At 40.8% G+C, this 27,771-nt stretch overlaps 1 protein-coding gene across 4 annotated transcripts in view; it reads left to right on the top strand.

Moving 5' to 3' along the window:
* Positions 1-4,527: 4,527 nt before the first annotated feature.
* SLC17A5 (solute carrier family 17 member 5) overlaps positions 4,528-27,771 on the top strand; it is a 59,812-nt gene continuing 36,568 nt past the window's right edge. For 2 of the 4 annotated variants that reach the window (XM_008013480.3, XM_073006167.1), the window contains exons 1-6: positions 4,528-4,744; positions 13,539-13,735; positions 15,876-16,109; positions 19,606-19,693; positions 21,404-21,490; positions 22,598-22,716. In XM_008013480.3, coding sequence (XP_008011671.2) covers positions 4,651-4,744; positions 13,539-13,735; positions 15,876-16,109; positions 19,606-19,693; positions 21,404-21,490; positions 22,598-22,716 — 819 coding nt within the window. In that variant the 5' untranslated portion in view covers positions 4,528-4,650. Of the gene's footprint in view, positions 4,745-12,513; positions 12,849-13,538; positions 13,736-15,875; positions 16,110-19,605; positions 19,694-21,403; positions 21,491-22,597; positions 22,717-27,771 lie in introns of those variants that run through there. The other 2 variants (XM_008013481.3, XM_008013482.3) reach the window with 2 other exon arrangements.

The following is a 27,771-nucleotide window of genomic DNA, read 5'->3' as shown; positions in this document are numbered from 1 at the left end:
AGTGAAAGAACGAGAATTAGGATCTGCTCAAGTTGCAAAAAATAAATAAGACTTGGTTCCAGATCCTAGGAAACCTACAGTTATAAAAGGAAACTAAAACATTAAACAAAAGGAAACTAAAGCATTAAACAATCAACTACCAACTATAAAATTCCACACAGAAAATTATATGTATCCTAAAAGAGATATAATTAAAATCAAACCAGTTGTTCCTAAGATAGGTAAACTCATTTTGCAAAGCAAATTTAACTCTAAAAAAATGTTAATGGCAGCCAAGCACGGTGGCTCACGCCTGTAATCCCAACACTTTGAGAGGCCGAGGTGAGCGGATTATCTGAGGTCAGGAGTTCAAGACCAGCTTGGCCAACATGCTGAAACCCTGTCTCTATTAAAAATAACAAAAATTAGCTGGGCAGGTGGCGGGCTCCTGTAATCTCAGCAACTCAGGAGGCTGAGGCAGGAGATTCGCTTGAACCCAGGAGAAGGAGGTTGCAGTGAGCTGAGATCACACCATTGCACTCCAGCCTGGGTAACAAGAGTGAAACTCCATCTCAAAAAAAAAAAAAAAAAATACTAATGGCTAACATATATTGAAATATAATAATTACAGTACAATACCCACCAGGTATAGTACTGTAATTTACATGCATTATCTTATTTAATCATTTAATTCTTACAACACCCCTATGAAAATGTGTCTATTATTATCTTTATTTAAGAGAAGAAGAAACTGAGAAAAACAGCTAGAGGCTTTTGAACTAGATACTCTATCCAAAAGGTGTTCCTTTCCCATCCAAAGACAGGATGGGGGATGGGGGAGACAGAGAGTGTAAGTCCTCACATGGTCTAGAACTATGCTGTCCAATATGGTAGACCCAGACACAATGTGGCTATTGAGCATTTGAAATGTGGCTGGTCCTAATGGAGATGTGCTGCAGATATAAAATACACACTGGGTTTCAAAAATTTAGTACCAGGCCAGGCATGGTGGCTCACACCTGTAATCCCAACACTTTGGGAGGCCGAGTTGGGCAGATGGCCTGAAGTCAGGAGTTTGAGACCAGCCTGGTCAACATAGTGAAACCCCGTCTCTCCTAAAAATACAAAAATTAGCCAGGTGTGATGGTGGGCACCTGTAATCCCAGCTACTCAGGAGGCTGAGGCAGGAAAATTGCTTGAACCCAGGAGGTGGAGGTTGCAGTGAGCCAAGATCATGCCATTTCACTCCAGCCTGGGCAACAGAGCGAGACTCCATCTCAAAAAAAAAAAAAAATTACTATCAAAAAAAGAGTTTATCTCATTAATCATTTTATATTGATTACATGTTGAACTGATACATTGGGTTAAAAATGCATGTTACACAATTAATTTCCCCATTTTGTTTTGCTTTATTTTTTTAATGTGGCTACTAGAAAATTTAAAATTACATCTATGGCTTGCATTATATTTCCACTGAACAGTGCTGGTCTAAAGTGCTGATAAAGGAAAAGTATCAACTAAAGAATAAATACGAGGCTGGGCGCAGTGGCTCATGCCTATAAGTGGGAGGCCAAGGCGGGTAGATCACCTGAGGTCAGAAGTTTGAGACCAGCCTGGCCAACATGGCAAAACCCCATCTCTACTAAAAACACAAAAATTAGCTGGGCATGGTGGCACACCCCTGTAGTCCCAGCTACTCGGGAGGCTGAGGCAGGAGAATCGCTTCAACCTGAGAGGTGGAGGTTCCACTGAGCCAAGAATCCTGCCCCTCAAACTGGTGGAGTATAGATAACTCCCCACCCCTTAAGTGAAGGCTGCACATACTGATTTCCTCCCAAAGAGAAAAGGCTGGGGGAAAAGAGTTAACTTCACAGTGAAAACACCTGACAAACACCACCTCAGGCATGTGATGAGGCTTAACATCACTAGTGATAATCATCAGTGATAAATACGTTGACAGCACATTCCCTTGACATTACAAGATGAGACTGGCCCTTTACCTCTATGGCCTTTCCCTCAAAAATCCATAACCCCAGTCTAATTATAAGAAAAACATTCAGGTCGGGGACGGTGGCTCATGCCTGTAAATCCCAGCACTTTGGGAGGCCGAGGCGGTTGGATCACGAGGTCAGGAGATGGAGACCATCTTGGCTAACATGGTGAAAATCCATTTCTACTAAAAATACAAAAAATTAACCAGGAGTGGTTGCACGCACTTACAGTCCCAGCTACTCGGGAGGCTGAGGCAGGAGGATCACTTGACCCTGGGAGGCGGAGGTTGCAGTGAGCCGAGATTGTGCCACTGCACTCCAGTCTGGATGACAGAGGGAGAACCCTTCTCAAAAAAAATTCGACAACCCAAATTAAGACACTTTCTACAAAACCTACTACTCTACAAAACTGTCAAGGTCAGCAAGAGCAATGAAAGTCAGGAATTGTCAATCTAGAGAAGCCTAAGGAGACATGTAATGTGGCATCCTGGATGAGATCCTGGGACCGAAAAAGGATATTCGGTAAAAATTAAAAGAAATTCAAATTAAGTATGAACTTCAGTTAATAATTATCTACACTGGCTCATTAGTTATGATAGATGCATGATACTAACGTAAGATATTAATAATAGTTCAAACTGAGCAAAGGGTATGGAGAACTTACTGTACTATCTTTGCAATGTTTATGTAAACCTAAAATTTCTAAAATAAAAAAATATTTTAAAAAAGAATTCCTCTGGTTTGAAGTCTGTCAAGTCTGCTGCAACCTGTATTCCCTGGCCCAAGTTATCAATAACCTTGGTCACCTGGAAGCTTGTTAGCAATACAGAATCTCAGGCCCATCCCAGATGTACAGGCTTCTCAGAGAAATAACCCCAATTGGGTAGTTTGGGTAATAGTTTTGGCTTTCACAATATAGGCTGGCCGACTCCAGACTCAAAGCAGATGATGGCGCACATGCCCGGAGACCCAGGACCTATGGTGCAGATCAAGGCTGGGGACACTCTGCTGGAGAAGTCTCCCTTGCTTAGGGAAGAGAAGTGGAGAAGTCGGATTTTTTATTCTAGACAGGCCTTCAATGGATTGAATGAAGCCCACCTAGATCATGGAAGGGAGCCATCTTTACCCAAAGTTCAATGATTTTAGTGTTAACCTCATCCAAAGACATCCAGCAAGTTAACACATAAAATTAACTATCACACCAGATCTGCCAATCTGAATCTACATTTTAAAAGGATTTGCCAGGTGACTCTGCATGATCAAGTTTGAAAATGGCATTTTTCTACAACCCTTAGAGAGTAAAAATCTACATGGTAATGCAGTAACTCAGAAACAAGGCTTGATTTGCTGCTTTAACTTGAGAACTTTCCTAGCATTTACTGATCTGGAATGCCTACAGAAATCCTCGCCCTCCCTTCTAGGTAAAGGACCCTCCCCTTTGTTCCCACGTGGACCTCACTAAGCTTCTAACCTGGTTTACTGAATTAGTGGCTTGCGGGTCTTCCCTGTCTACACCAAAATCTCCGAGAGCATCTACATCTTATTTTCTACCTCCACAGAGACAGCCTTTATTAGCGGCTCCAGATCTGCCCTGCCAAGGCAAGCTGGGTTTTCCTAGTTTCACTTTCTCAGAGTCCGCAAATGCTAGCACAATCTATCCAAATTCTATCGTGGAGATATAATATGCACACATACATCAGAGGATTCCATAGGTCGAACCATATGAAACTACCTATGTTGATTATTTTTACCTATAAAACCAGCAACATCATAGGACACAACAAATTTCCATTGCTGTTTTCCCACCTCAAAGCTATTTTAGAGCCGGGAGCTGTGGCTCACGCCTGTAATCCCCGCACTTTGGGAGGCCGAGGATGATTGCTTGAGCCCAGGAGTTCGAAACCAAGCCTGGGCAATACAAGGAGACCTCGCCTCTACAAAAATAAAAACAAAATTAGCCATACGTGGTGGCATGCGCCTGTAGTCGCAGCTACTTGGGGGCGCTGAAGAGAATCGCTTGAGTCCAGGAGTTCGAGGTTGCGGTGAGCTGTGATTGCGCCACTGCATTCCAGCTTGGGCAACAGAGCAAGACCCTGTCTGGGGGGGAAAAAAACTATTTTAGGGACAATATGCCGTCACAGTCACGGGGTAGATCGTACAAAGGTTGCTAACAGTATGGCAACTGAGTGCTAACAACTGAATGTCAAATTATGAAATGCACACCATCCACTTCCCTAGTTCGGGCGAAGCCCTCCCCATAATTACGTGCACTTCTAGTCCCCACTGCCCGCCCGCAAGCTCCCACTCATCCTCCCTGCGGGAAAGGCGGCCCCTGCACTTTACAAGGGGGTGCAGGAGCGGGAGACTGTCGTCTGAACACCGGCTCCCCGGCAAGCGTAGACCGACGGGACGAGCTCACTGCGCCAATCCTGCCAGAACTCCCGGAACTCCGCTTCCCTCGTCCAACCCACGCCACAGTTGCCCACACCTAAGATGGCGGCGGGGGCGGAGTCGGCGCGGCCGCTTCTGGGCGGGACCACGGGGACAAGACGTGACCACAGGGCGGTGCCAGCGTCCCCGCCCCGCCCGGTCCGGCCAGCTTGGCCTGGGGGCTTCGGGCTGTCGGGCCGGCGCGCCCTTCTCTGCCGGGTGGCGAGGACACCTGCTCCACGTAGGCGTCATGAGGTCCCCAGTTCGAGACCTAGCCCGGAACGATGGCGAGGAGAGTACGGACCGCACGCCTCTTCTGCCGGGCGCCCCACGGGCCGAAGCCGGTAAGCGGCAGGGTCGTCCAGGGGCTTCGGGTGGGCGGCGGTCCTGGGGGCGGCGGTCTCTGGGCGGGCATGGCCCTGGTACCCGCACCTTGCGCTGGCGGGACCGGAGCTGCTCAGGCGCGAGGGGACATTAGGAGGGGAGCCCGTTCAGAGTCCCGCTCAGTTCCGCCTGCCTCAGTGCGCAGAAGCCCCTCGGGGACCCCGGGGGCCGCGACCGTGATCGCGGAGCCGACCGGGGGCCTTGGCGGGTGCAGCCCCACGGGGCGGGGGCGGGGAGCGGCTGCGCAGCAGGCGCTGAGCTGATAGTTATTTTGGGTAGTGCTGAGCAAGGGACCCAGTGGAAGAACCAACTGGGAGAGAACCATCAAATGAATGGGCTAAGGTCCGGGCGGAGGACCCCGGTGTAAGAGCAAACTGGAGGAGAAACCTGCAGATAGTAGGCAGAGGGCTGTCCTTCCCTGTCACCGCTAGGTTTCCGCCACTGCGTATCCGCCAGCATGTGACCTGGTAGCTTTTTAGGCGGGGAGGGAGACAAAAAAGGACTGGAGTTAACGTTTGTGAGTATGCAGAGGGCAATTATTGCATAACCCAGCGAATATTTGACGTTGTACAGTAAGAGACTAAAAACATCGAAAACATTTTTTTAAGTTAGGAAACAGTTCAGTTATCCTCAGGATACCTACAGAGTTCTAAGGTAACTTGCCAGAGGTCTTGGAACAAATCGAAAAGCAGGTACTTCATAAAGCATCTTCCCTGAATTTGAGAAAATTAAAATATTTTACTATTTGACACTTTTGTAATATAGTTTATTTAAAAGTAAGGAAAACTAAAGAACAAATCAGTTTGAATGCATTCTATAGTTTGAAAGATCTGTGTGTAAGAAAGAATTGCATTGGAAATTTGACTTTGACCCAGAATTGTATAGTTTTCTATATTTTTATTTGTTTTTAATGTTACCAGATGGTGGCAGTAGAGGTGGCAACATTATAGCTCCATCTGGCAGCTGGGAGCTTATTTTAGTCAACACAAACTGTAAATACCATACCATAGTTAAGTTTTACCTGGCAGTCGGACTTAGTTCCATAAACTGATCATTTTCTGTGGCTTGTAGAGCTCAAATTATATGATATTCCTCATAAAATAATATAGAAATACAGAAATAAAAGTTATAATAAAGATATTTCCCAGAGACTATTACATTGTTACAATTGAAAAATAGGTATATGTATAATCAAAATTTAGCACAAATGTTAAACATTATTCTCAGGAAAATGCAGATTAAAACCACAACGAGGCACTATACACCCACTGGAATAGCTAAAATCCAAAAGGCTGAGAATACCAAATGTTGGCAGAGATGTGGATAGAAAAGTTATACATCTCAATTAAGATTGAGATGGACAAATGTATAAATTTATCATGTAAATTATACTTCAATAAAGTTGATTTTTAAAAAGTAGCTCATAGCATCACTTTTAAAAACAATCGCTGCTTGATTCATGGGGTTGAGTATATACATCTTATGGTACTGGCCCTGTCCTTCCTGGCTTGAGGTGGCTACCTTTGTTATAACCATTTTCTTTTTTATTTTCCCTCTTTACATACCCACTGGAGAGCAAGTGAAGTGGAAATAGTAGTAACATACTGTTTTTACTGTTTAGAGTATGATAAGAGTTTTATAGAGGAGGAGCATATATGGCAATTAAGAGAAGTATATAATGAGCCCCCATGTAACCAGCACTCAGATTAAACAGCTATCAATTCATGGCCAGTCTTGCTGTATGCTCATACATACTGTGTATTTTGAAGCAAATCCCAGATACCATGTCATTTCATATGTAAATATTTCAATTGTTTACCTCTAAAAGATAAGGACTCTTTTTAACATAATTACAGTACCATTATCACAGCAAATAAAAATAATAGTTACGCATTTTGGGAGGCCCAGGCGGGCAGATCACCTGAGGTCAGGAGATCGAGACCATCCTGGCTAACATGGTGAAACCCCGTCTCTACTAAAAATACAAAAAATTAGCCGGGCGAGGTGGCCAGCAGCGCCTGTAGTCCCAGCTACTCGGGAGGCTGAGGCAGGAGAATGGCGTGAGCCTGGGAGGTGGGGCTTGCAGTGAGCTGAGATCACGCCACTGCACTCCAGCCTAGGGGAAAACAGTGAGACTTTGTCTCAAAAAATAATAATAAAATAACAATAATAATAATACTTATGAAATACTCAGTGTTCATATTTCCTCAATTATGTCCTGATTTTTTTTTTTTTTTTTTTTTTTGGAGACAGAATCTTGCTCTGTCACCCAGGCTGGCGTGCAGTGGTGCGATCTCGGGCAACCTCCGTCTCCTGGTTCAAGTGATTCTCCTGCCTCAACCTCCCGAGTAGCTGGGATTACAGGCCCGCGCCACCACACCCTGCTATTTTTTGTATTTTTAGTAGAGACGGAGCTTCACCATGTTGGCAAGGCTGGTCTCTAACTTCTGACCTCAGGTAATCCACCCACCTTGGCCTCCCAAAGTGCTGGGATTACAGGCATGAGTCACTGGGCCCGGCCTATGTCCTAATTTTTTATAGTGTGTTCAAATCAGGATCTCAGTAATGTCCATACCTTCCAAATGATTGAAATGTTTTTTGTCTCTTTTAATCTGTTCGCCACCCCCTCCTTTTTTTTCCTTGCAATTTTATAGCCCTATGTTGTCCTTTAACATCTTCTGCCCTCCTGGTTTACTGTAAATTGGTTATTAGTAGATCTGAAGGTTTGATAGGATTATGAGTCTGTCTGTCTGAATTACTGTCATGAGTATTCCATAAGTAGAATGTGAAGTATAGAAAGCAAAATTGTGTCAGCATGCTAATTCTCCCATACACTGCTCTAGACACTGGAGATACAAAGAAGTAAACAAAACAGAACAAAAGCTCCTGCCCTTATAGACTTTTATGTTCTAGTGTATGTTTTCCTAAACCTTTAGCCCTCTGCATTTTGCTTTCTTCTTGGGTTACAATCAAAGTCCAACACTTTATTTTCTTTTCTTTTTTTTCAGGATCTCGCTCTGTTGCCCAGGCTGGAATGCAGTGGCACAAACAGGGCTTACTGCAGCCTCAACCTCCCAGGCTCAAGTGACCCTCCTACCTAAGCCTCCTGAAGAGCTGGGACTACAGGCATGTGCCACCATGCCTGGCTAATTTTTTTCTATCTTTTTGTAGAAACAAGGTCTCAGTTGCCCAGGCTGGTCTCAAACTCCTGGGCTCAAGGGATCCTCCTGCGTCAGCCTCCCAAAGTGCTGGGATTACAGGCATGAGCCACAGCACCCAGCCCAACACTTTGTTTTCTTGCCAAGACTCTCAATTCCCTTTCCCCCTGCTTTGTCATCACATCCATCTCAGTGCCAGCTATCTGTTTTCTTAATGCCTACTCCTGAGCACAGGCATGCAGTGCTTGTGAAGCTACACGCTAGGGCAGACTGTTCTCACCAATTCTGTCTGGGTATCTGCTCAGCATTCCTGTGTTTCACTGAGAACCTCATGATCCCACTCTCTTCAACAACTTCTTACTTTTCCCAGATCCTAATTTCTCACAAATGAGAACTAACCTCAGTTCCTAACAAATAACCTCAATTCCTAATTTCCAGAAAAATAATAATAATAATTCACAGTTACTCTGTGCCAAGCACTCTTCTAAGTATTTTACGTTACTAACTCAGTGAATCCTTATAATAGCCATACTTAGACTAGTGCCAAGCATATAGAAAGTGCTTAGTAATATTTGTTTTTTGAGACAGAGTCTTACTCTGTTGCCCAGGCTGAAGTGCAGTGACACAATCACAGCTCACTGCAGCCTCAACTTCCCAGACTCAAGCCATCCTCCCACCTCAGCCTCCCAAGTAGCTGGGATTACAGGTGACAACACCACAACCAGCTAATTTGTAAATTTTTTGTAGAGATGGGGTTTCACCATGTTACCCAGGCTACTCTTGAACTGCTGGGCTCAAGCAATTCTCCCCCATCTCAGCTTCCCAAAGGGCTGGGATTACGAGTGTAAGCAACCATGCCCAGCTTGCTTAATAAATATTATCTATTATTGTCCAGGTATGGTGACTCACGCCTGTAATCCTAGCGCTTTGGGACACCAAGGTGGGCGGATTGCCTGAGGTTGGGAGTTTGAGACCAGCCTGGCTAACATGGTGAAACCCCGTCTCTACTAAAAATACAAAAATTAGCTGGGCATGGTGGTGCATGCCTGTAGTCCCAGCTACTCAGGAGGCTGAGGCAGGAGAATTGCTTGAACCTGGGAGATGGAGGTTTCAGTGAGCCAAGATCGTGCCACTGTACTCCAGCCTGGGAGACAAAGAAAGACTCCATCTCAAAAAAGAAAAAAAAAAATTATGTATTATTTTATGTTATTAAACTTCATACCCACTATCCCACTCAATAGTGTTAGTTCTTAGAGTTACTATAGTACATAATCTAGATACTGCAGATCATTTAGGATGTTCTGCTCTCCGTATGTTTATCCGTCTCATTTCCATACCTCTGTACATGCTGCTGCCTTTGCTTGGATTGTTCCACCTGTCCCTACTGGTGACTTCCTGCTCCTTGAAGAAGATTCTCCAAGAGGCCTTCTCTGACTGTCTGCACTGTCCCCTCCTGCAGATTAATGTGCCTCTTTTGTTCCTTGTTATATAAGTGTACGTAGTACTTTGTCCTATTGGCATAACTTTCTCCAGATAAAAAGGAGGAAGAAATCCTTTTTACTAAGTGCCTGCTATAATGTCATGCAGTATTTCATTTAATCCCCATGCAGCCCAGGGAGTAGATGGTGGTCTCCTCATTTTATAGCTGAGAAACCTGAGGATGGAAACTGTTGAGTAATTTCCACAAAAGCACATAGCCAGTGAAAATCAGAAACAGAGATTCATTCCCAGGTCCCACTCTAAATTAGCCTGTGTACTTTCAGTTATGCCCGCACACATTCCTACATTTAAAACATATTTTAGAAGCTGATGTTTGTTTCGATGGGTGCCACGTTCCTTATGCAAGCGTGATTTTGCTTTGAACTTGATGCTCAATGGATGTTCTCTCTCGGCCATGCAATCATGCTTTTGTTGGGTCAGTTTCAAAGTTTATTCACATTCACAGGCATGTTTTTCTTTACTGCTATAACTTCTTGAAATAAAAATTTTCTGATTGAATTTATTTGTAATCAGCAACCATTTTATTAGCTAGTAATTGTTTATTTTTATTATTTCTTAGAATCTCATAGTAATATATTTTGTGACACCTAAGTTGACCTTTTATTTTCCTTTTTTTTTTTTTTTTTTTGAGACGAAGTCTTGCTCTTGTCCCCAGGCTGTAGTGCAATGGCATGATCTCGGCTCACTGCAACCTCTGCCTCCGGGGTTCAAGCAATTCTCCTGCCTCAGTCTCCCAAGTAGCTGGGATTATAGGCACCTGCTACCACGCCCGGCTAATTTTTGTATTTTTAGTAGAGATGGGGTTTCACCATGTTGGCCAGGCTGGTCTACAAACTCCTGACCTCAGGTGATCCACCCACCTCGGCCTCCCAAAGTGCTGGGATTACAGGTGTGAGCCACCGCGCCTCGCCGCTTTTTATTTTCTAGTTATTGACTATGCACCCAAAAGTTAAAGTTGCCTGATCTAAACTTGTAGGTCAGATATCCAAGTAATACCACTTGTAATTTGAAATCATTTTACTTACATTTCTTTCACTTCACAGCCTTCTAGCCCCTTGTAATTCACATGATAAGGTATATCATAGTCCAAATAAAGTATCACTTAGGGAAAACTAATAACATACAGTAAAATAAGATAACTGCAAATAAGGATAGAATGGAGTAATAACATTACAAATTCGAATAGCATAAAATACAGTTTTTTAGAGTAAGAGAATTACTAATAACTTCATCCCTCCCCTTCACTTACTCCCACATCTGACATTTGGGCAAGGCCTGTTAATTCTGCCTTTAAACATCTCAAATCTGCCCATTTTTCTTCACTGCTGCTTTCACTCTAGTTTAAGCCACCTTCATCTCTTACCTGGAAAGCTTCAGTAGTCCCTGAAGTCATCTCCCTGACTCTATATTCCTCACACCCATTCACACTTCTCTCTGTAGTCTCCATGCCGGGACCAGATGAACTCTTTAAACCATCAACCGGCTAAGCTCTGTAAACCATAAATCACATCTCGTCACTCCTTTGCTGAAATAGGTAATGATCTTTTTAAATACTGCATTGACAAAACAGACATAATATATAAATCTGGATTTTTCTTGCTCCAAATTGCTCAAAGTAACACATTTTAATGCACGAATTTAGCGAGATTTTGAGTCTCCCATCCAGACCTTTAGGTAATATCACCTGACACAGAGCAATGATAAAGAAAATGTGTTCTGCTGGGCATAGTGGCTCACGTCTATAATCCCAGTGCTTTGGGAGGCTGAGATGGGAGGATTGCTCAAGACCAGAAGTTCAAAACCAGCCTGGGCAAAATAGTGAGACCCTGACTGTACAAGTAAAAATCTAAAAATTAGATGTGCTGACATACGCCTTTAGTCCCAGCTACTCAAGAGGCTGAGGTGAGAGGATCACCGGAGCCCAGGGGTTCGAGGGTACAGAAAGATACGATCACCCACTGTACTCCAGCTTGGGCAACAGAGCAAGACCTTGTCTCTAAATAAAAAAAAAAAAAAAGGAAAAGAAAAAAGAAAATGTTGGGGTTTTTTTTCACAAAACATGCCTCACAATATCCAAATGTCATTCACTGGACAACTGCCCATTTGGTTGGAGCAGAAAGCAAATTCACCTGCATTCTAGTGATAGAAACAATGTGATTAGAACTTTAGAAATTCAGTTCCTACAGATCTGGATCTAACTGTAGTAGTGGTACCATAAATTTCATAGCTGTACCCCTGAAGAAAGGATTTAAGTATTCCAAATGAAAAGTTTTCTGTTAAAAGAAGTAAATCTTACACAGGGGAAAAAATAATAACAGTTGTTAAATATAGGGCGGCATACAAAAAAGTGAGTAGAATCATAATATATTAATATAAACCTAAGTGTAGTTGTGCATATTCATTAATGTTTCAGTCTAAATCAGTTCATCTGAGCCAGTATCAAGACTTTCATATTCTGTAAAACATATTCTGTCCTTTGATGCTAGTTAATGAAAATACCAGGATTCTTAAGTAGGGGGAAAACGTACACACATTTGCATGATGTTGATGTGTCATTACCAAATAAAAGCACACATATTTTTCATTTCATTTTAATTGTAATATGTCATTGCTTAATGAAATACACATTTATACCTTTAAAGAGATATTTATCAGCCACTCAGAGTTTACTAAATTTAAAGATGTTCAGACTCTGGATTAGCTAATTTCTCTTTGTTACTAAGAGGTTGATTATCCTTAGTCAGCATCCTGAATCCCATCCCTCGCCAATTCTGAAACTCAGTAAAAGAAGAAAAAAAGAGAAGCTATGCATAAGCCCACAGTTAGAGTAAAAAATAGGTCAAACTCCTCCTCTCACATGATCCTTTTATTGGTTCCTCCAACCTACTCTGCATTCCTGAGTCTCTGTCTCTGTCGCCCGGGCTGGAGGGCAGTAGCGCGATCTCGGCTCACTGCAAGCTCCGCCTCCCGGGTTCACGCCATTCTCCTGCCTCAGCCTCCCGAGTAGCTGGGACTACAGGCGCCCGCGACCGCGCCCGGCTAATTTTTTGTATTTTTAGTAGAGAAAATTTTTAGTAGAATTTCGCCATGTTAGCCAGGATGGTCTCGATCTCCTGACCTTGTGATCCGCCCGCCTCGGCCTCCCAAAGTGCTGGGGTTACAGGCATAAGCCACTCACTGCGCCTGGCCTCCTTTTTTTTTAAATCATCGTGGTACATTCACTTATTTCCCTTTTTACTGTGAGCCCTTTAAGCTTGATAAATACTGAGCAACTGTCACAGATGCTGCAACTGTCATAGGTTCTGCAAGTTTGCTTCTAGATTCTTAAATGCATTTAGTTTATGATGGCTTTAAGTATTAATCATGGCTTCTGATTCAACCCCAGCCTTTGAGGAGATTCTTCGAGGTAAGAAATTTATCAACAGAAATTTCATGCCCTACCCTTGGCGTTTTTTTTTTTTTTTTTTGCTATGCTACACTTAACAATGAGATGGCTACTAACTCATAGTCAGTAATATATCATGTCATTGTAAGTACTCAATTACTTTTTGACCATGTTTCAGATAGTTTTTCAGGAATAGTAACGCCATTAAACCTCTTTACCTGCTTTTCTCATGCCGTATATCTTTGCCAGCTGACAACGAATAGGGGTTCAGTTTGAATCTGGAATAGATCTTTTTCTCAGCAAAGATGATAAAACTAGTACCTCCATGTTTTAATGAACTTTCTTATAGTTCAGGCTCTCATGTGTGAAATTTTTACCAAAACTACAGATACGAGGAACAGCTAATCTTTGATAAATATTTCTTAGATTTGCTTAATCTAAGAATATTCTTTAAAATTTTTTCTTAATTATTTTTGTACTTTTCAGAAGCAACCTTTTTCATTATTTAGACAATATCATGTAATTAACTCTTTTAATTAAAGCAGCCGGGTGTGGTGGCCAATGCCTATAATCACAGCACTTTAGGAGGCTGAGGTAGGTAGATGGCTTGAGTCCAGGAGTTCAAGACCAGCCTGAACAACGTGGCAAAACCCTGTCTCTAAAAATAAAAATTTAAAAATAAATAAAAATTTTCCCCAATCTTTATTTCAGCTCCAGTGTGCTGCTCTGCTCGTTACAACTTAGCAATTTTGGCCTTTTTTGGTTTCTTCATTGTGTATGCATTACGTGTGAATCTGAGTGTTGCGTTAGTGGATATGGTAGATTCAAATACAACTTTAGAAGATAATAGAACTTCCAAGGCGTGTCCAGAGCATTCTGCTCCCATAAAAGTTCATCATAATCAAACGGTAGGTGCTATTTTTTAAGGAAACAATTTTAATTATTCTAAAATACTTGCAAGTAAACATATTAAAAGGTCTTTTTTCATCCTACAGAAACCACACTTTGTTTATGTATAGTCTGAATTACTTTCTTTTTGTGTTTTCCCAGGAACTGATTGGGCAATAACTTGTAACTATAGCTACTACTGCTATGCTATAATACACCTTGATCTGTTTGAGAAGTAGTTCTTCCATTCCCTCTGTAAACATACCATGCTTGAAGAAAATTTGGAAAAACCTGTTTTATATAACAGAAAATTAAACTGTTTTAAATTTTCTAAATAGCTTTTATAGGAATATTATTTATAACCCTATATCACTTATAGGGTTACAGCTACAAGAGAGTTTAGGTAATCTCAGTTGCAAGATGAAAAATAAGAACTGGCCAGTTTCTTAGGACATTCTCTTCTGAATGTACACATGCCTAACCTAAGCTACATAAGTCATTTTGCCTGCCTTATGTTATAGTGGAATTGATCAATGTGTGTTCATCATTTGTTTATAATTAAGTTATATACACTTCATTTTATGTTGCTTATCACACGAGGAGATAGTACAGAAAGAAAAGCTAGTATTCTTTTTAGAAGCACATTTTCAGGCTGGGCACAGTGGCTCATGCCTGTAATCCCAGCACTTTGGGAGGCTGAGGCGGGTGGATCACCTGAGGTCAGGAGTTCAAGACCAGCCTGGCCAACATGGTGAAACCTTATCTCTACTAAAAATACAAAAATTAACTGGGCGTGGTAGCACACACCTATAATCCCAGCTACTCAGGAGGCTGAGGCAGGAGAATTGCTTGAACCTGGGAGGTGGAGTTTGCAGTGAGCCAAGATCACGCCATTTCACTCCAGCCTGGGCAACAAGAGCAAGACTCCATCTCAAAAAAAAAAAAAAAACATATATTTTCACCCATTTTCAGTGCTCACAAAGGTGCTAGTTCATACTTAGGTGAATCTCCTCTATCATTTACAAGCAGAGCATTCAAGCAGGAAAGAGGATTTCTCTCTAAACAAAATAAATCTCTCCAAAAATCTTTCTATATAACTTTAATAATGTTGCTGAGTAACATTATTGGGTACACATCACTCACTTTCTCCACTCCAACCTGTGACCTTCAGGGACAATACTGCTGGACTGTACATGAAATCCTAGAATTCCACAGATAAACTTCTAATTGGTACCCTAAATAAGGGGAAGTATGAGTTTGCTTTGTGTCTTTTTCTTTGCAACGTGCTTTTGTTGACCCTGCTACTTATCTTCATCTGCCTTGTATCAACAGTAGAAAGAAATCCTGGAATGGTTCTTGACGTGTTGGCTTGGTTATACAGCTACACTGCATTAAAGATGTCAGATACTCATATCAGTCACTAAATCTTCATTAGTACCTTACTATGTGCTGCTACTAATGAAAACACAGGTTCTACTCACATGAAGTTTGTGGCTTGATTTAAATTCTTACTCTTTGGTATAGTTCCATATGCTTGTTTAAGTGCTTGGTCTGAAATGGGGAGATACTATTAATATCTATATGTATGCATGTTAATAGCCAGCATTAACTGTGCATCAAGCCTTATTTTATGTGCCTATTTCATTTCTTCTTCCCAGATCACACATTCAGTAAGTAGTAGAGCTAAGATTAAAACCAAGCCTGGTTCCCAAAGCCTAGCTCAGCCTCTACAGTTTTCTGTTTAATAGCTTTCTGGATTAAGCCTGTGACTCTTTTTTTGGGAGGGGAAGGCAGGGCCGGGGGGGATGGCAGCCTCCCAAGCCATAGTAGGCTCGAAGACACCAAAGCCTTTTTTGTGATTCTTTTGTGAGCCTTCTTGGTCATGGTTATTAAAAAGCTATCTGCAGCACATCCTGCAGTCTGGTTTTATAAAATTGCAAGCCTTCTTGAAGTTTATAACTGTCAGTTCTTTTTCATTCACTTCTAAATACTGTATGTCTATATTGTTATGACTCACCCACCTACTAGAAAGTTTGCATGTTCTTCAGTCCAAAATAGTGGTTCAAAATCTCATTTATATGTACTTGTATACCAGTAAGAGAAAAGAGCTGTTGCGTGAAGGTCTTAAAGGATTGTTTTATTCTCTTCTGATTTTTGTAGGGTAAGAAGTACCAATGGGATGCAGAAACTCAAGGATGGATTCTCGGTTCCTTTTTTTATGGCTACATCATCACACAGATTCCTGGAGGATATGTTGCCAGCAAAATAGGGGGGAAACTGCTGCTAGGATTTGGGATCCTTGGCACTGCTGTCCTCACCCTGTTCACTCCTATTGCTGCAGATTTAGGAGTTGGACCACTCATTGTACTCAGAGCACTAGAAGGACTAGGAGAGGTAATTTCCTTTTCTCTCTGGTTTTACTTCTTACCCTGTGTCTCCTTCTCTTCTTCTTTGGTATGAATATGAACCAAAAAATAACATTGGATGATAACAGGGGTTTATTTTTTAGAGAAAGGACTAACTAGAAAATTACCTGAATAGATTTTGTTTGTGGTAAATGAGGTATCTAGTAGGAGCACCCCAAAATTGGAAACTTTACTCGAAAACCAGAGAAAACATTTTTCCAGAAGAGACTTCATAGCTCATACTTTAGGAGAGAAGAAAATAAACCACTAATAAATGGTTAAGATAGGCCGGGTGTGGTGGCTCATGCCTGTAGGCCGAGGTGGGCAGATCACTTGAGGTCAGGAGTTTGAGACCAGCCTGGCCAACATGGTGAAACCCTGTCTCTACTAAAAATAAAAAAATTAGCCAGGCATGGCGGTGCACACCTGTAATCACAGCTACTCGGGAGGATGAAGTGGGAGAATCACTTGAACATGGGAGGCAGAGGTTGCAGTGAGCCACGATCGCTCCACTGCACTCCAGCCTGGATGACAGCAAGTCTCCATCTCAAAAGAAAAAAAATGGTTAAGATTGGCCATCATTACCTCTTATACTCTTGCCACAGTTTAACTCTGTTGTATCATTGATGCCCAGGTCTGAAGCACATTTTATACAATAGACTGTTGAGTTGCATTGAATTTCTTTTTTATCACTTATTCTTTTATTTTTTCTGGTCTTGTAACTTAGAGACAAATATTTTATTATTTTATATAACTATCTTAATTTAGTTCTATGATTCTGCTGTTTTTAGAAGTATTATTAATTTTTGCCTCTTTTATTTCCCTCCTCTTAATAGTTTTATCATTTTTTTTTTTTTTTTTTTTTTTTTTTTTTTTTTTTTTTTTTTTGAGACGGAGTCTCGCTCTGTAGCCCAGGCTGGAGTGCAGTGGCCGGATCTCAGCTCACTGCAAGCTCCGCCTCCCGGGTTTACGCCATTCTCCAGCCTCAGCCTCCCAAGTAGCTGGGACTACAGGCGCCCGCCACCTTGCCCGGCTAGGTTTTTTTTGTATTTTTTAGTAGAGACAGGGTTTCACCGTATTATCCAGGATGGTCTCGATCTCTTGACCTCGTGATCCGCCCGTCTCGGCCTCCCAAAGTGCTGGGATTACAGGCTTGAGCCACCGAGCCCGGCCTTTATCATTTTTTAAAATTTTGATTCTTGTCTTTCTTTTCTGTCCCACTTTTCTTTTGTATTACATCATGTGTACCCCCATACTGAATAATTTTCACTTTTCCTTTATAACTTTGAACTTCTACCTCTGAAACCCAGGGAAAGGTGTATTTTGATCTCTTGCATTTCTTTAATTCAAGCAAGATAATGGCCACTGGGCTTGGTGTAGAGCATAAAGATTATTTTAAGTAGCAGCGTATTATGCTGTTGGAATAAACACTGGACCAGAGTTTGAGTAATAGCTCTATTGTATCTAAGAGTGAAACCTTAGGTGAGCTCTAATCTCTAGACCTCAGGTCCATCATTTTTTAAACTGGGACTAAAATACCTTCCCTGTTTTCAGTCACAGGATAGATATAAAATTCATATGATGATAAGGATTGCTAGAATACTTTGGAAATTGCCAGGTACTATTTAAAGATGTTTCATTCATCTGAATGTTTTTATTTTGTTCATATCAATAGAGATCTATTAAAGTAAACCCTTCCTGATCACAAAATTAAAATTACTCCTCTATTACCAGGTTCCTATTCTTCTTGACAAAATAAAATATACTTAAATCTAGCATATTTTCTCTGATCCTAGTATTGAATCTCCTTGCTGAATGTATTCCCATATTTTACTTCCAGTTTATACCACTAATTTAACATTACAGCGTATTGATCATATTACTACTGTTATCTCAGGTCACATTTTATTTTCTTTTTTTTCTAGTTTTTGAGACGGAGTCTCGCTCTGTCGCCCAGGCTGGAGTGCAATGGCACGATCTCGGCTCACTGCAACCTCCGCCTCCCGAGTTCAAACAATTTTCCTTCCTCAGCCTCCCAAGTAGATGGGATTACAGGCACGTACCATCACGCCTGGCTAGTTTTTGTATTTTTAGTAGAGACAGGGTTTCACCATATTGGCCAGGCTGGTCTCGAACTTCTGACATCAAGTGATCTGCCCGCCTCAGCCTCCCAAAGTGCTGGGATTACAGGCATGAGCCACCATGTCCGGCCAACAACTAAATAGAATTTAAGTTGTGTTTATACTCAGGTTCTCTCATCCTTCTTCATCCCTCCAGTATGTATCACAGATGCATTTCCTTATTCATAAAGGACACTTAGATTACTATCTTTCTTTCCTACCATCTGATTCACCATAAATATGCCTACATTGTCCCTAGGTTTTATAATAAAGTTTTCTACAACATAATCTCTGTGGGCATTTCCAGGCATCTTAAGTTTTCTTCTATAATGACTCATACTGTGGATGCTCCATGAGAGATTCTTACTGATCTGCAGTGTACCTAAGTCATCTTTGCCTTCCATTGGTATTACGTTTTTTAATTCCTTTTTGTTTGTTTGTTTTTGGTTTTGAAAGAGTCAGCAGAAAGTATAAAGCATTAAAACATTTATTCTTCTCTCCACTAATAATAGCACTAGCTACCATTTATTTTTACAACAATTATGCAACTGCCTTGAAGTTCAAGGAGGTTAGCTAATCTTTCTGAAGTGGCACTGAGAGTGTCCAAGGAGAGCTGTTCTCTCTCACTCTCCTGTGGTATCTCCTCATTTAACCAGTCTCTATGAAACTGCCTCTTTCCACATCTCATTACCTCTCCATGTCAGTAATTGGCATCTACTAGGCTCGTTATCGCAGGAAAAAAAAGAAAAAAGGCTGTAAACATGCTGATTGAATTCATCCTTTTTTTAATAGGACTGTTTTTCCAGTTGGTTGTCAACTTGAATTTTTTTTCAGTATCCCAAAGTATTAGCTCAGTATTTTTTAAAGTTGTAACTTAGTAATATTCCCTTTCATTCAGGTGATTAATAAAGTGAATGAGTAAAATTAACCTTGAGCATGATCCCTTTATGTCCTCACTCAGTACAATTATTTTAGATTTATTGTAACCCTTATCTTGTCATCTTCAAACCAGTTCCAAAATCTGTGGATCTTTGGGGAGTTCTACATTTTTTTTTTAAGAGATGGGGTCTCACTGTGTTGGCCAGGCTGATCTCGAACTCCTGGGCTCAAGCAATCCTCCTGCCTTGGCCTCCCAAAGTGCTGGGATTATAGGCATGAGCCACCACACCCAGCCCTCAAATTCTGAAAGTATTTCATTTTAAGGTATTTTCACTTAACACTACAAAAATATCTCACTTCATGGAACCCGATTCTGGTTTTATTCTGATGAAGAAAATGCTTTTGTAGCAAAATTCTTAACTTACATTAAAACATTAACAAAACTAGATTACATTTCATCAGAAATATCATGTTCCCTTCTCTCAGGGTGTTACATTTCCAGCCATGCATGCCATGTGGTCTTCTTGGGCTCCCCCTCTTGAAAGAAGCAAGCTTCTTAGCATTTCATATGCAGGTGAGATAACAATTATCAAATTTTGCTGTAATATGTTATGTATATATCAACCTTGGGGAAAAAGTGCCTGCATACCAGAATGATGCGGTGTTGGATTGGATGCCCCTTTGGGGAGAACATTAAGTGTTTCGGTAGTACAACTTTATTACCAATTTTTCTCTTTGGCTCAACAACTTATAGTAATGTGGCTTAATTGACTAATGTCATTTTCCCCATCTGCCATCATCTATTTCAAAGTATGTTGCCTTTTCAGATATCGGTATAAAGATGCTCTTTTTTTTTCTTTTTCTGTTTACTTTTTTGGGGTTTTTAAAATTTATTTTTGCTTGTTTAGAGATGCTTTTTAATAAAAAGGAAAAAAAGGCCAGTAGCTAGAAAATTGAATGTTTTTGTCCTTAAATTGTGATTTCTGTTTTGGTTAACTAATGAATGTATCATGATTCTCAACCCCTCTCTTCATGCGTCTTTTTTCTATGCATCTTTATTTGCCATCATTTTGATGTACAGGTGAGATAACTTGAGTTTTATATATGTGAATTATAATTTTACCAGATTGCATAAGATATTCTAGCCTTTCTTTCATTGACTGAATTAAAATTTTTCCACCTGACTGCTTTTTAAATATAGTAGTTGAGAAAAGGCCTCTCTGTGGTACTTTTAAGCTAAAATCTGAAGGATAAGAACAAACCATTCATGCAGGGAGAAGAGCATTTCAGCCAATCAGAACAGCATGTACGAGGGCACTCAGGCAAGAAATAACATAAAGGTTTAAACAAATGGAAAACTACTTTGGGTTGCTAGAACTCAGTGAGTAAGGAGGATAATGGCATAAGATGAGGTTAGAGAAAGAGATAAGAGTCGGGTTATATCAAGTCTTATAGACTACAGGAAAGAATGTAGATTGTTTTTTAAGAGGCATGATTCAATTACATTTTAAGAAGATTATTCTTGCAGCTATGTGGAGATTGAGATGAGAAATCTGATGATAGGTTCAAGAACAGGTACTATCTAAGGTTCCCCTTTACCTATTGAATAAATCCCAAACTCCTTGCACTAAGGGCAAGATTCTTTACAGTCTTCACTGCTTTATTGCAGCTAGCCTTATATCTCTGGCAGATAGTGCCTAGCTTGGAGTAGGTACTCAGTAACTGTTCTACTGTCCAACCTGTTTTTCCAGCTTTATCTTCTTTTTCTTTCCTTTACCCAAATGGAGTTCCCAAGCCTCCTACTCTCTGCTTTCCTACTTCCATTCCTTTGCTTGTCCTGTTACACTACCTCTATATCTTTTTTCTAATCTTGTTTCTATGGAACCAAATGTTAGGCTTTTTTTTTTTTTTTAAGACAGAGTCTCACTCCAGGCTGGAGTGCAGTGGCACAGTTGCCGCTCACTACAGCCTCAACAGCTGAAGTGATCCTCCCACCTCAGCCTCCCAAGTAGCTAAGTAGCTGGTACTACAGGCGTGCGCCACCACATGCCCAGATAATTTTTGTATTTTTAGTACAGATAGTAGTTTGCCATATTGCCCAAGCTGGTCTCAAACTCCTAGGCTCAGGTGATCCACCCGCGTCAGCCTCCCAAAGTGCAAGGATTACCGGCATGAGCCACTGTGCCCAGCCTGTTACCCATCGTCTGTAAGCAGTAGACCTGTCTGTCCTATCTTTGTTTCTCTCTCTCCAAAGTTTATAAAATAGTCTTATGTGTTGTTCTAGGAGCACAGCTTGGGACAGTAATTTCTCTTCCTCTTTCTGGAATAATTTGCTACTACATGAATTGGACTTATGTCTTCTACTTTTTTGGTAAGTTTAAAACTTTAACTGAATTATAATGTAACAAATTCAAAATATAATAATAGTAGCCTAATAATGTGTTAAAAATATATCTTCCAAATTACGGAAACAGAGTTCTAAAACATTTCCTGATAACCTGTTTTTCAAGTTGGTATGGTTTACTTGACCTATTTGAATTATGACCTAATGTTAGTTTTGGAATATTTCTTAGTAGAAATAACTCTTGATCCTGGACTTAAATAGTACATTTGCTATAAAAAAAAAATCACTGTCTTGGGTATTTTAAGTTTCTTCTCAAGCAAAGTAGGATGTTCTCACTTGGTAGTTTTAATGTTTGTTGTTTTTTTTTTTTTTCTTTTTACTTAGTCCCAAGGCATTTTATTTCTCAGTTTCCTTGGCAGCATGATGCACATTTTTAATAAATTAGATTTTCACATAGACATGTCATGCAAGAAATGTATCTGCAATCAAAATTTAAAAAGCAACTAACAAAAACAGACACCTTTGGAAATATGTAGACTGTGGAAATATATCTTCAAAAAGGTTTGTCTGGTAGACCCTGATAGGCAAAGTCATGAGGTTAAAAGTTGTTTTCTTCTGGCGGGGTGCAGTGGCTCACACCTGTAATCCCAGCACTTTGGGAGGCCAAGGTGGGTGGATCACGAGGTCAAGAGTTCAAGACCTGCCTGGCCAACATAGTGGAACCCCGTCTCTACTCAAAATACAAAAATTAGCCGGGTGTGGTGGCATGTGCCTATAGTCCCAGCTATTCAGGAGGCTGAGACAGTAGAGTTGCTTGAACCCGGCAGGCGGAGATGGCAGTGAGCTGAGATCACGTCACTGCACTCCAGCGTGTGCGACAGAGCAAAGACTATCTCCAAAAAAAAAAAAAAAGTTGTTTTCTTCAAAATGTATAAGCAATAATACAGTTATAGCAATTATCCCATTAAATTGAATCCAAACTGAAGTCAGTTTTACATTGAATTTATAGTTACATAATTTTTTCAAGACATGTAAAAATTGTTGTTGGTGCGTTCTAATTTTGTGTTTTTGTTTTGTTTTGTTTTTTATTTGGTACATTCTAATTTTATCTGACTATTATTTTTCTATTTTAAGGTACTATTGGAATATTTTGGTTTCTTTTGTGGATCTGGTTAGTTAGTGACACACCACAAAAACACAAGAGAATTACCCATTGTGAAAAGGAATACATTCTTTCATCATTAAGAAATCAGGTATGGACTTTGACACATTTTAAAAATAATGTCAGAACCTTTTTTTCTTCAGAATTAAGATATCAGTTTTTAAAAATAGATATTCCTATTGTGCATGCTCTAGACAAAGTAGAATAGGCAAATGAAATAAATATCCAAAGTATTGTCTGGCTGGGTGCAGTGGCTCACACTTGTAATCCCAGTACTTTGGGGGGGTCTAGGTGGGAAGATCATTTGAGGTTAGGAGACTAGCCTAGTCAACATAGTGAGACCCTTTCTCTACAAAACATTTAAAACATTTTAAAAATATTTTTTAAATACATAAAATATTGTCTGAAGAATTTCAGTTCTTTCATTTTTTATAGAAAGTATAGTTTTATAAACTATAAAAAATATTTTTAAGTCATTTTCAACCTTTTAGTGTAGTGATTATCAAATGAGTCTTGTTTGTTTTTTCTACTTGATTGGTAGAAAATAAAATGTGGTATTCATGAAAGGATTCTCATTCTGACCATTAGTTGTTAGAAAACCAACTAGTGTGTTTATACAGTTGTGCATCCCAAATCTAAAACTTTTGAACCCAAAATACTCTGAAATCCAAAAGTTTTTGAGAACCCACATGATGCTCAAAGGAAATGCTCATTGGAGCATTTCAGAGTTCAGATTTTTGGATTTTAAGATTTAGGATGCCTGGCCAGCTGTGATGGCTCACTCCTGTAATCCTAGCACTTTGGGAGACTGAGGCAGGCGGATCGCCTGAGGTCAGGAGTTCAAGACCAACCTGGCCAACATGACAAAACCCCGTCTGTACTAAAAATACAAAAATTAGCTGGGCGTGGTGGCACACACCTGTAGTCCCAGCTACTCAGGAGGCTGAGACAGGAGAATTCCTTGAACACAGGAGGCGGAGGTTGCAGTGAGCTGTGATCTGGCCACTGCACTCCAGCCTGGGCGACAGACCGAGACTCCGTCTCAAAAAGAAAAACAAGATTTAGGATGCTTAACTGGGAAGGTATGTGATACAAATATTCTAAAATCCAAAATCCAAAACACTTCTGGTTCCAAGCATTTCAGACAAGGGATGTTGGACCCGTATCTATATTTTTAAACAAGTGTCATTAAAGAAAGAGAACAGCATATTTATTACGATATAATATTATTATATGATATACATCTGTTTGTTCTTCTAGAGTAAGTCTTTAGAAAAAAATGTATATCTTATTAAAACCGGATTTCTTTGGGAGGCCGAGACGGGCGGATCACGAGGTCAGGAGATCGAGACCATCCTGGCTAACACGGTGAAACCCCGTCTCTACTACAAAATACAAAAAAACTAGCCGGGCGAGGTGGCAGGCGCCTGTAGTCCCAGCTACTTGGGAGGCTGAGGCAGGAGAATGGCGTGAACCCGGGAGGCGGAGCTTGCAGTGAGCTGAGATCTGGCCACTGCACTCCAGCCTGGGCGACACAGCGAGACTCCGTCTCAAAAAATAAATAAATAAATAAAAATAAAAATAAAAAAAATAAAACCGGATTTCAATCACTTGAGTACAAAGGCAAATCAGAAATAAAAGTCTATCATAATTCAATATAGTAAATTCTCAAACCATGGAAACAAAATGTTTGCCTTTTGAGTAGAATAAAAGAAGAACATAAAAACATTAGGAAAGACTAAAATATACACAGTTTGTTTTCAGCATTCTTATTGACTTCAAAGTCACTTTGTTAGTTTAAAAACATAAGATATTTTAAACTTTTCCTATTAAATTATCATGATAGATTATTTTATTTATATATATATATATATATATATATTTTTTTTTTTGAGACAGAGTTTCGCTGTCTCCCCCAGGCTGGAGTGTAGTGGCACAATCTCGCCTCACTGCAACCTCCATCTCCCGGATTCAAACAATTCTCCTGCCTCGGCCTCCTGAGTTGCTGGGATTACAGGTGCACGCCACCACTCCCAGCTAAATTTTTGTATTTTTAGTAGAGACGGGATTTTACCATATTGGCCAGGCTGGTCTCGAACTCCTGGCCTCAAGCAATCCTACCATCTTGGCCTCTGAAAGTGCTGGGACTACAGGTGTGAGCCACTGCGCTCAGCCCAAGATTGATATTTTAAATATTTATATACAGTATAACCAGGCAGTAAAATTAAAAACTTAGTCTTGACTGGGCATGGTGGCTTACGCCTGTAATCCCAGCACTTTGGGAGGCTAAAGCAGGCAGATTTCTTGAGCCCTGAAGTTCAAGCCCAGGCTGGACAACATAGCAAGACCCCATCTCTAAAAAGAAGAAAAATGTACTCTTTAGCATTTATTTTTAAGTTTTTTTATTTTGCTATAAATGTCTCTACAAGCAGCTGAACTTTAAGAATCATGACCTGTCTTGATCTTTGCCAAAGATTGGCAAAAACTCAGAAACAGAAGAAATCAGCACTGTAATAAAGTTTTAACCAGGCAGAGAGCTCATATCCAAGGTTACTTGGGTCTGAGTCTTCCCAGCGGAAAATAATAATAATAATAATAATAATAATAATTAATGCAAATAAAAAGAAAGTTTTAGCTAGGTGTGATGGCACACACATGCAGTTCCAGCTCCTCAGGAGGCTGAGGCAAGGGGGCTGCTTGAGTCCAGGAGGTCAAGGTTGCAGTGAACTATAATCAGCCATTGCACTCCAACCTGGGCAACAGAGCAAGACCATGTCTCAAAATAAAAAGTTAAGTTACTTTGAAAGTTTAGAGTCCTGCATGATGTTAATTGAGTTACCCACTTTTTCCCCTTAAGGAACAGGTAAAAAAAAATTAACACATTATAAACAGATGTTGCCATGTAAAACTTGCTATGTTTTGTCATTTTCTCAACATTGATGGGTAACAGCTTGCTTCTTCCAATATTTCATTTTTATCATGATCTTCCAGAACTTATAAAACTTTTGAGTTTGTTTAAATTTTTTTAAAAGCTTTCCCTTGGCCAGGGGTGGTGGCTCACACCTGTAATCCCAACACTTGGGGAGGCAAGATGGAAGAATTGCTTGAGCCCAGGAATTGAGACCAGCCTGGGCAACATGATGAGACCTCATCTCTACAAAAAATTTAAAAATTAGCCAGGTGTGAAGTTACACACCTGTAGTCCCAGCTACTCAGCAGGCTGAGGCAGGAGGATTGCGTGAGCCTGGGAAGTCAAGGCTATAGTAAGCTGTGTTTGTACCACTGCACTCCAGCTTGGGCAACAGAGCAAGACCTTGTCTTCAAAAAACAAAAATCTTTCTCTACATTGGTATGTGTCTTAATCTTTCCAAACTTAGGTTGTTTCTCCACACGCTTCAGAAAAAGGAATATCCAGAGGCTAGAGATTTAGGAGGAGAAGTGGGCTTTTTTTGTGTTCTTTTTTTTTGAGTCTAGCTCGGTACCCATGCTGGAGTGCAGTGGTACCATCGCAGCTCAGTGCAGCCTTCACCTTACAGGTTCAAGCAGTCTTCCCACCTCAGCCTCTCAAGTAGCTGGGACTACAGGTGCACACCACCATGCCTAGCTAATTATTTTTTGTAGAGATGGAGTCTCCCTATGATAATCAAGCTGGTCTCAAACCGCTGGCCTTAAGGAGTCTTCCTGCCTTAGACTCCCAAAATGCTGGGATTACAGGCATGAGTCACCATGTACAATCAGACTGCATTCTTAAAGCACATGATGTTATAGTTGATAATGTCGTAAAATGATGTGTTACATGAAGCTCCACCTTTAAATCTTGGACCCAAGAAATGTGCAGCCTCTACTCATTTATTCTTTAAACTTTTTTTTTTTTTTTGATACTTGACTATGACCTAGGTTCTTTGTCAGCTGAGGACTTAAAAATGAGTACGAGGAAAAAAATAAAACATGGTTCCTGTGGGACCTGAGGTCTCCAGAGGGAGACAGACATGGATGGACAGAATTTCAATATAATATAGCCTGCATAATGCAGTGTATAAGGTACAGGACATCTTTGGAACAGAGAAGGTGGCAGTCCTCAGCCAGCCTGGGGCAGATAGGAAAAGCTTCCTTATGTCAGTGTCTTCTGGCCAAAGCCCATTAGGAACACACTTACAGTTGAACAAGTTGGGTGTCTTGGTTCATTGCAGTGAGGAAGAAAGCACAGCATGAAGGACCACGAGGGCATCTCAGTGCAGAGTTGAGAGGAACTTGTTGCAGTTTAGACATGTATTAGATGACTTCAGGAAGGGTTTAAAGAATTAATGTTTTGCTCTGGATTTGATAATTCTATGACGAATTTTTATCTAGAAGGTGGGGTAAAGCTGTGATTAGTAAGGGCACAGCAGTCACTCATATTAGCTAGGAGAGGAAGACGTTTGCGCGTTTTTTATAGTTTATGGCATTCTTGTTTTTGTCTGTGCTCAAACATGACTGTGGAGTGGTTTTTTTCTTCCTCTTCTTTTTAGAGACAGGGTCTCGCTCTGTCTCCTAGGCTGCCATGCAGTGGGGGGATATCGGCTCACTGTAAAGTGGTCTTATTTTTGTCATGCTCCAGCATGCTCATAGAGTGACCTGGTTTCAGTTCAACAGGAGAACCCCAGGCCTAGATGTTAGAACCAGGACAGTTTAGCTTACCACAGCCCAGGACTGCTTTTTTTCTTTCTTTCTTTCTTTTTCTTTTGAGACAGAGTTTTGCTCTTTTTGCCCAGACTGAAGTGCAATTGTGCAATCTCAGCTCACTGCAACCTCCGCCTTCCAGGTTCAAGTGACTCTCCTGCCTCAGCCTCCTGAGTAGCCGGGATAACAGGTGTGCACCACCACGCCCAGCTAATCTTGTATTTTTAGTAGAGACTAAAAATGGTTTCTCCATGTTGGTCAGGCTGGTCTCAAACTCCTGACCTCAGATGATCCGCCCGCCTTCATCTCCCAAAGTGCTGGGATTACAGGCAGGAGCCACCACATCCAGCCTGACTGCTTTTTTGCTTTCTCACTTTCCTGAGAGAAAGAGTGATATCTTCCAGAGAGAGTGACACCTTCTAGGAAGTGTGGCTGTTGGGTGTTACTCTCCTGCATAAGGCAAAGGCAAAAAACGTCAGGAGGAGGA

This window comes from Chlorocebus sabaeus, chromosome 17 (assembly GCF_047675955.1).
Source record: "Chlorocebus sabaeus isolate Y175 chromosome 17, mChlSab1.0.hap1, whole genome shotgun sequence".
Lineage (NCBI taxonomy): Eukaryota > Metazoa > Chordata > Mammalia > Primates > Cercopithecidae > Chlorocebus > Chlorocebus sabaeus.
The sequence above is the reverse complement of the archived record's forward strand: the minus strand, read 5'-3'. Positions and strand labels throughout refer to the sequence as shown.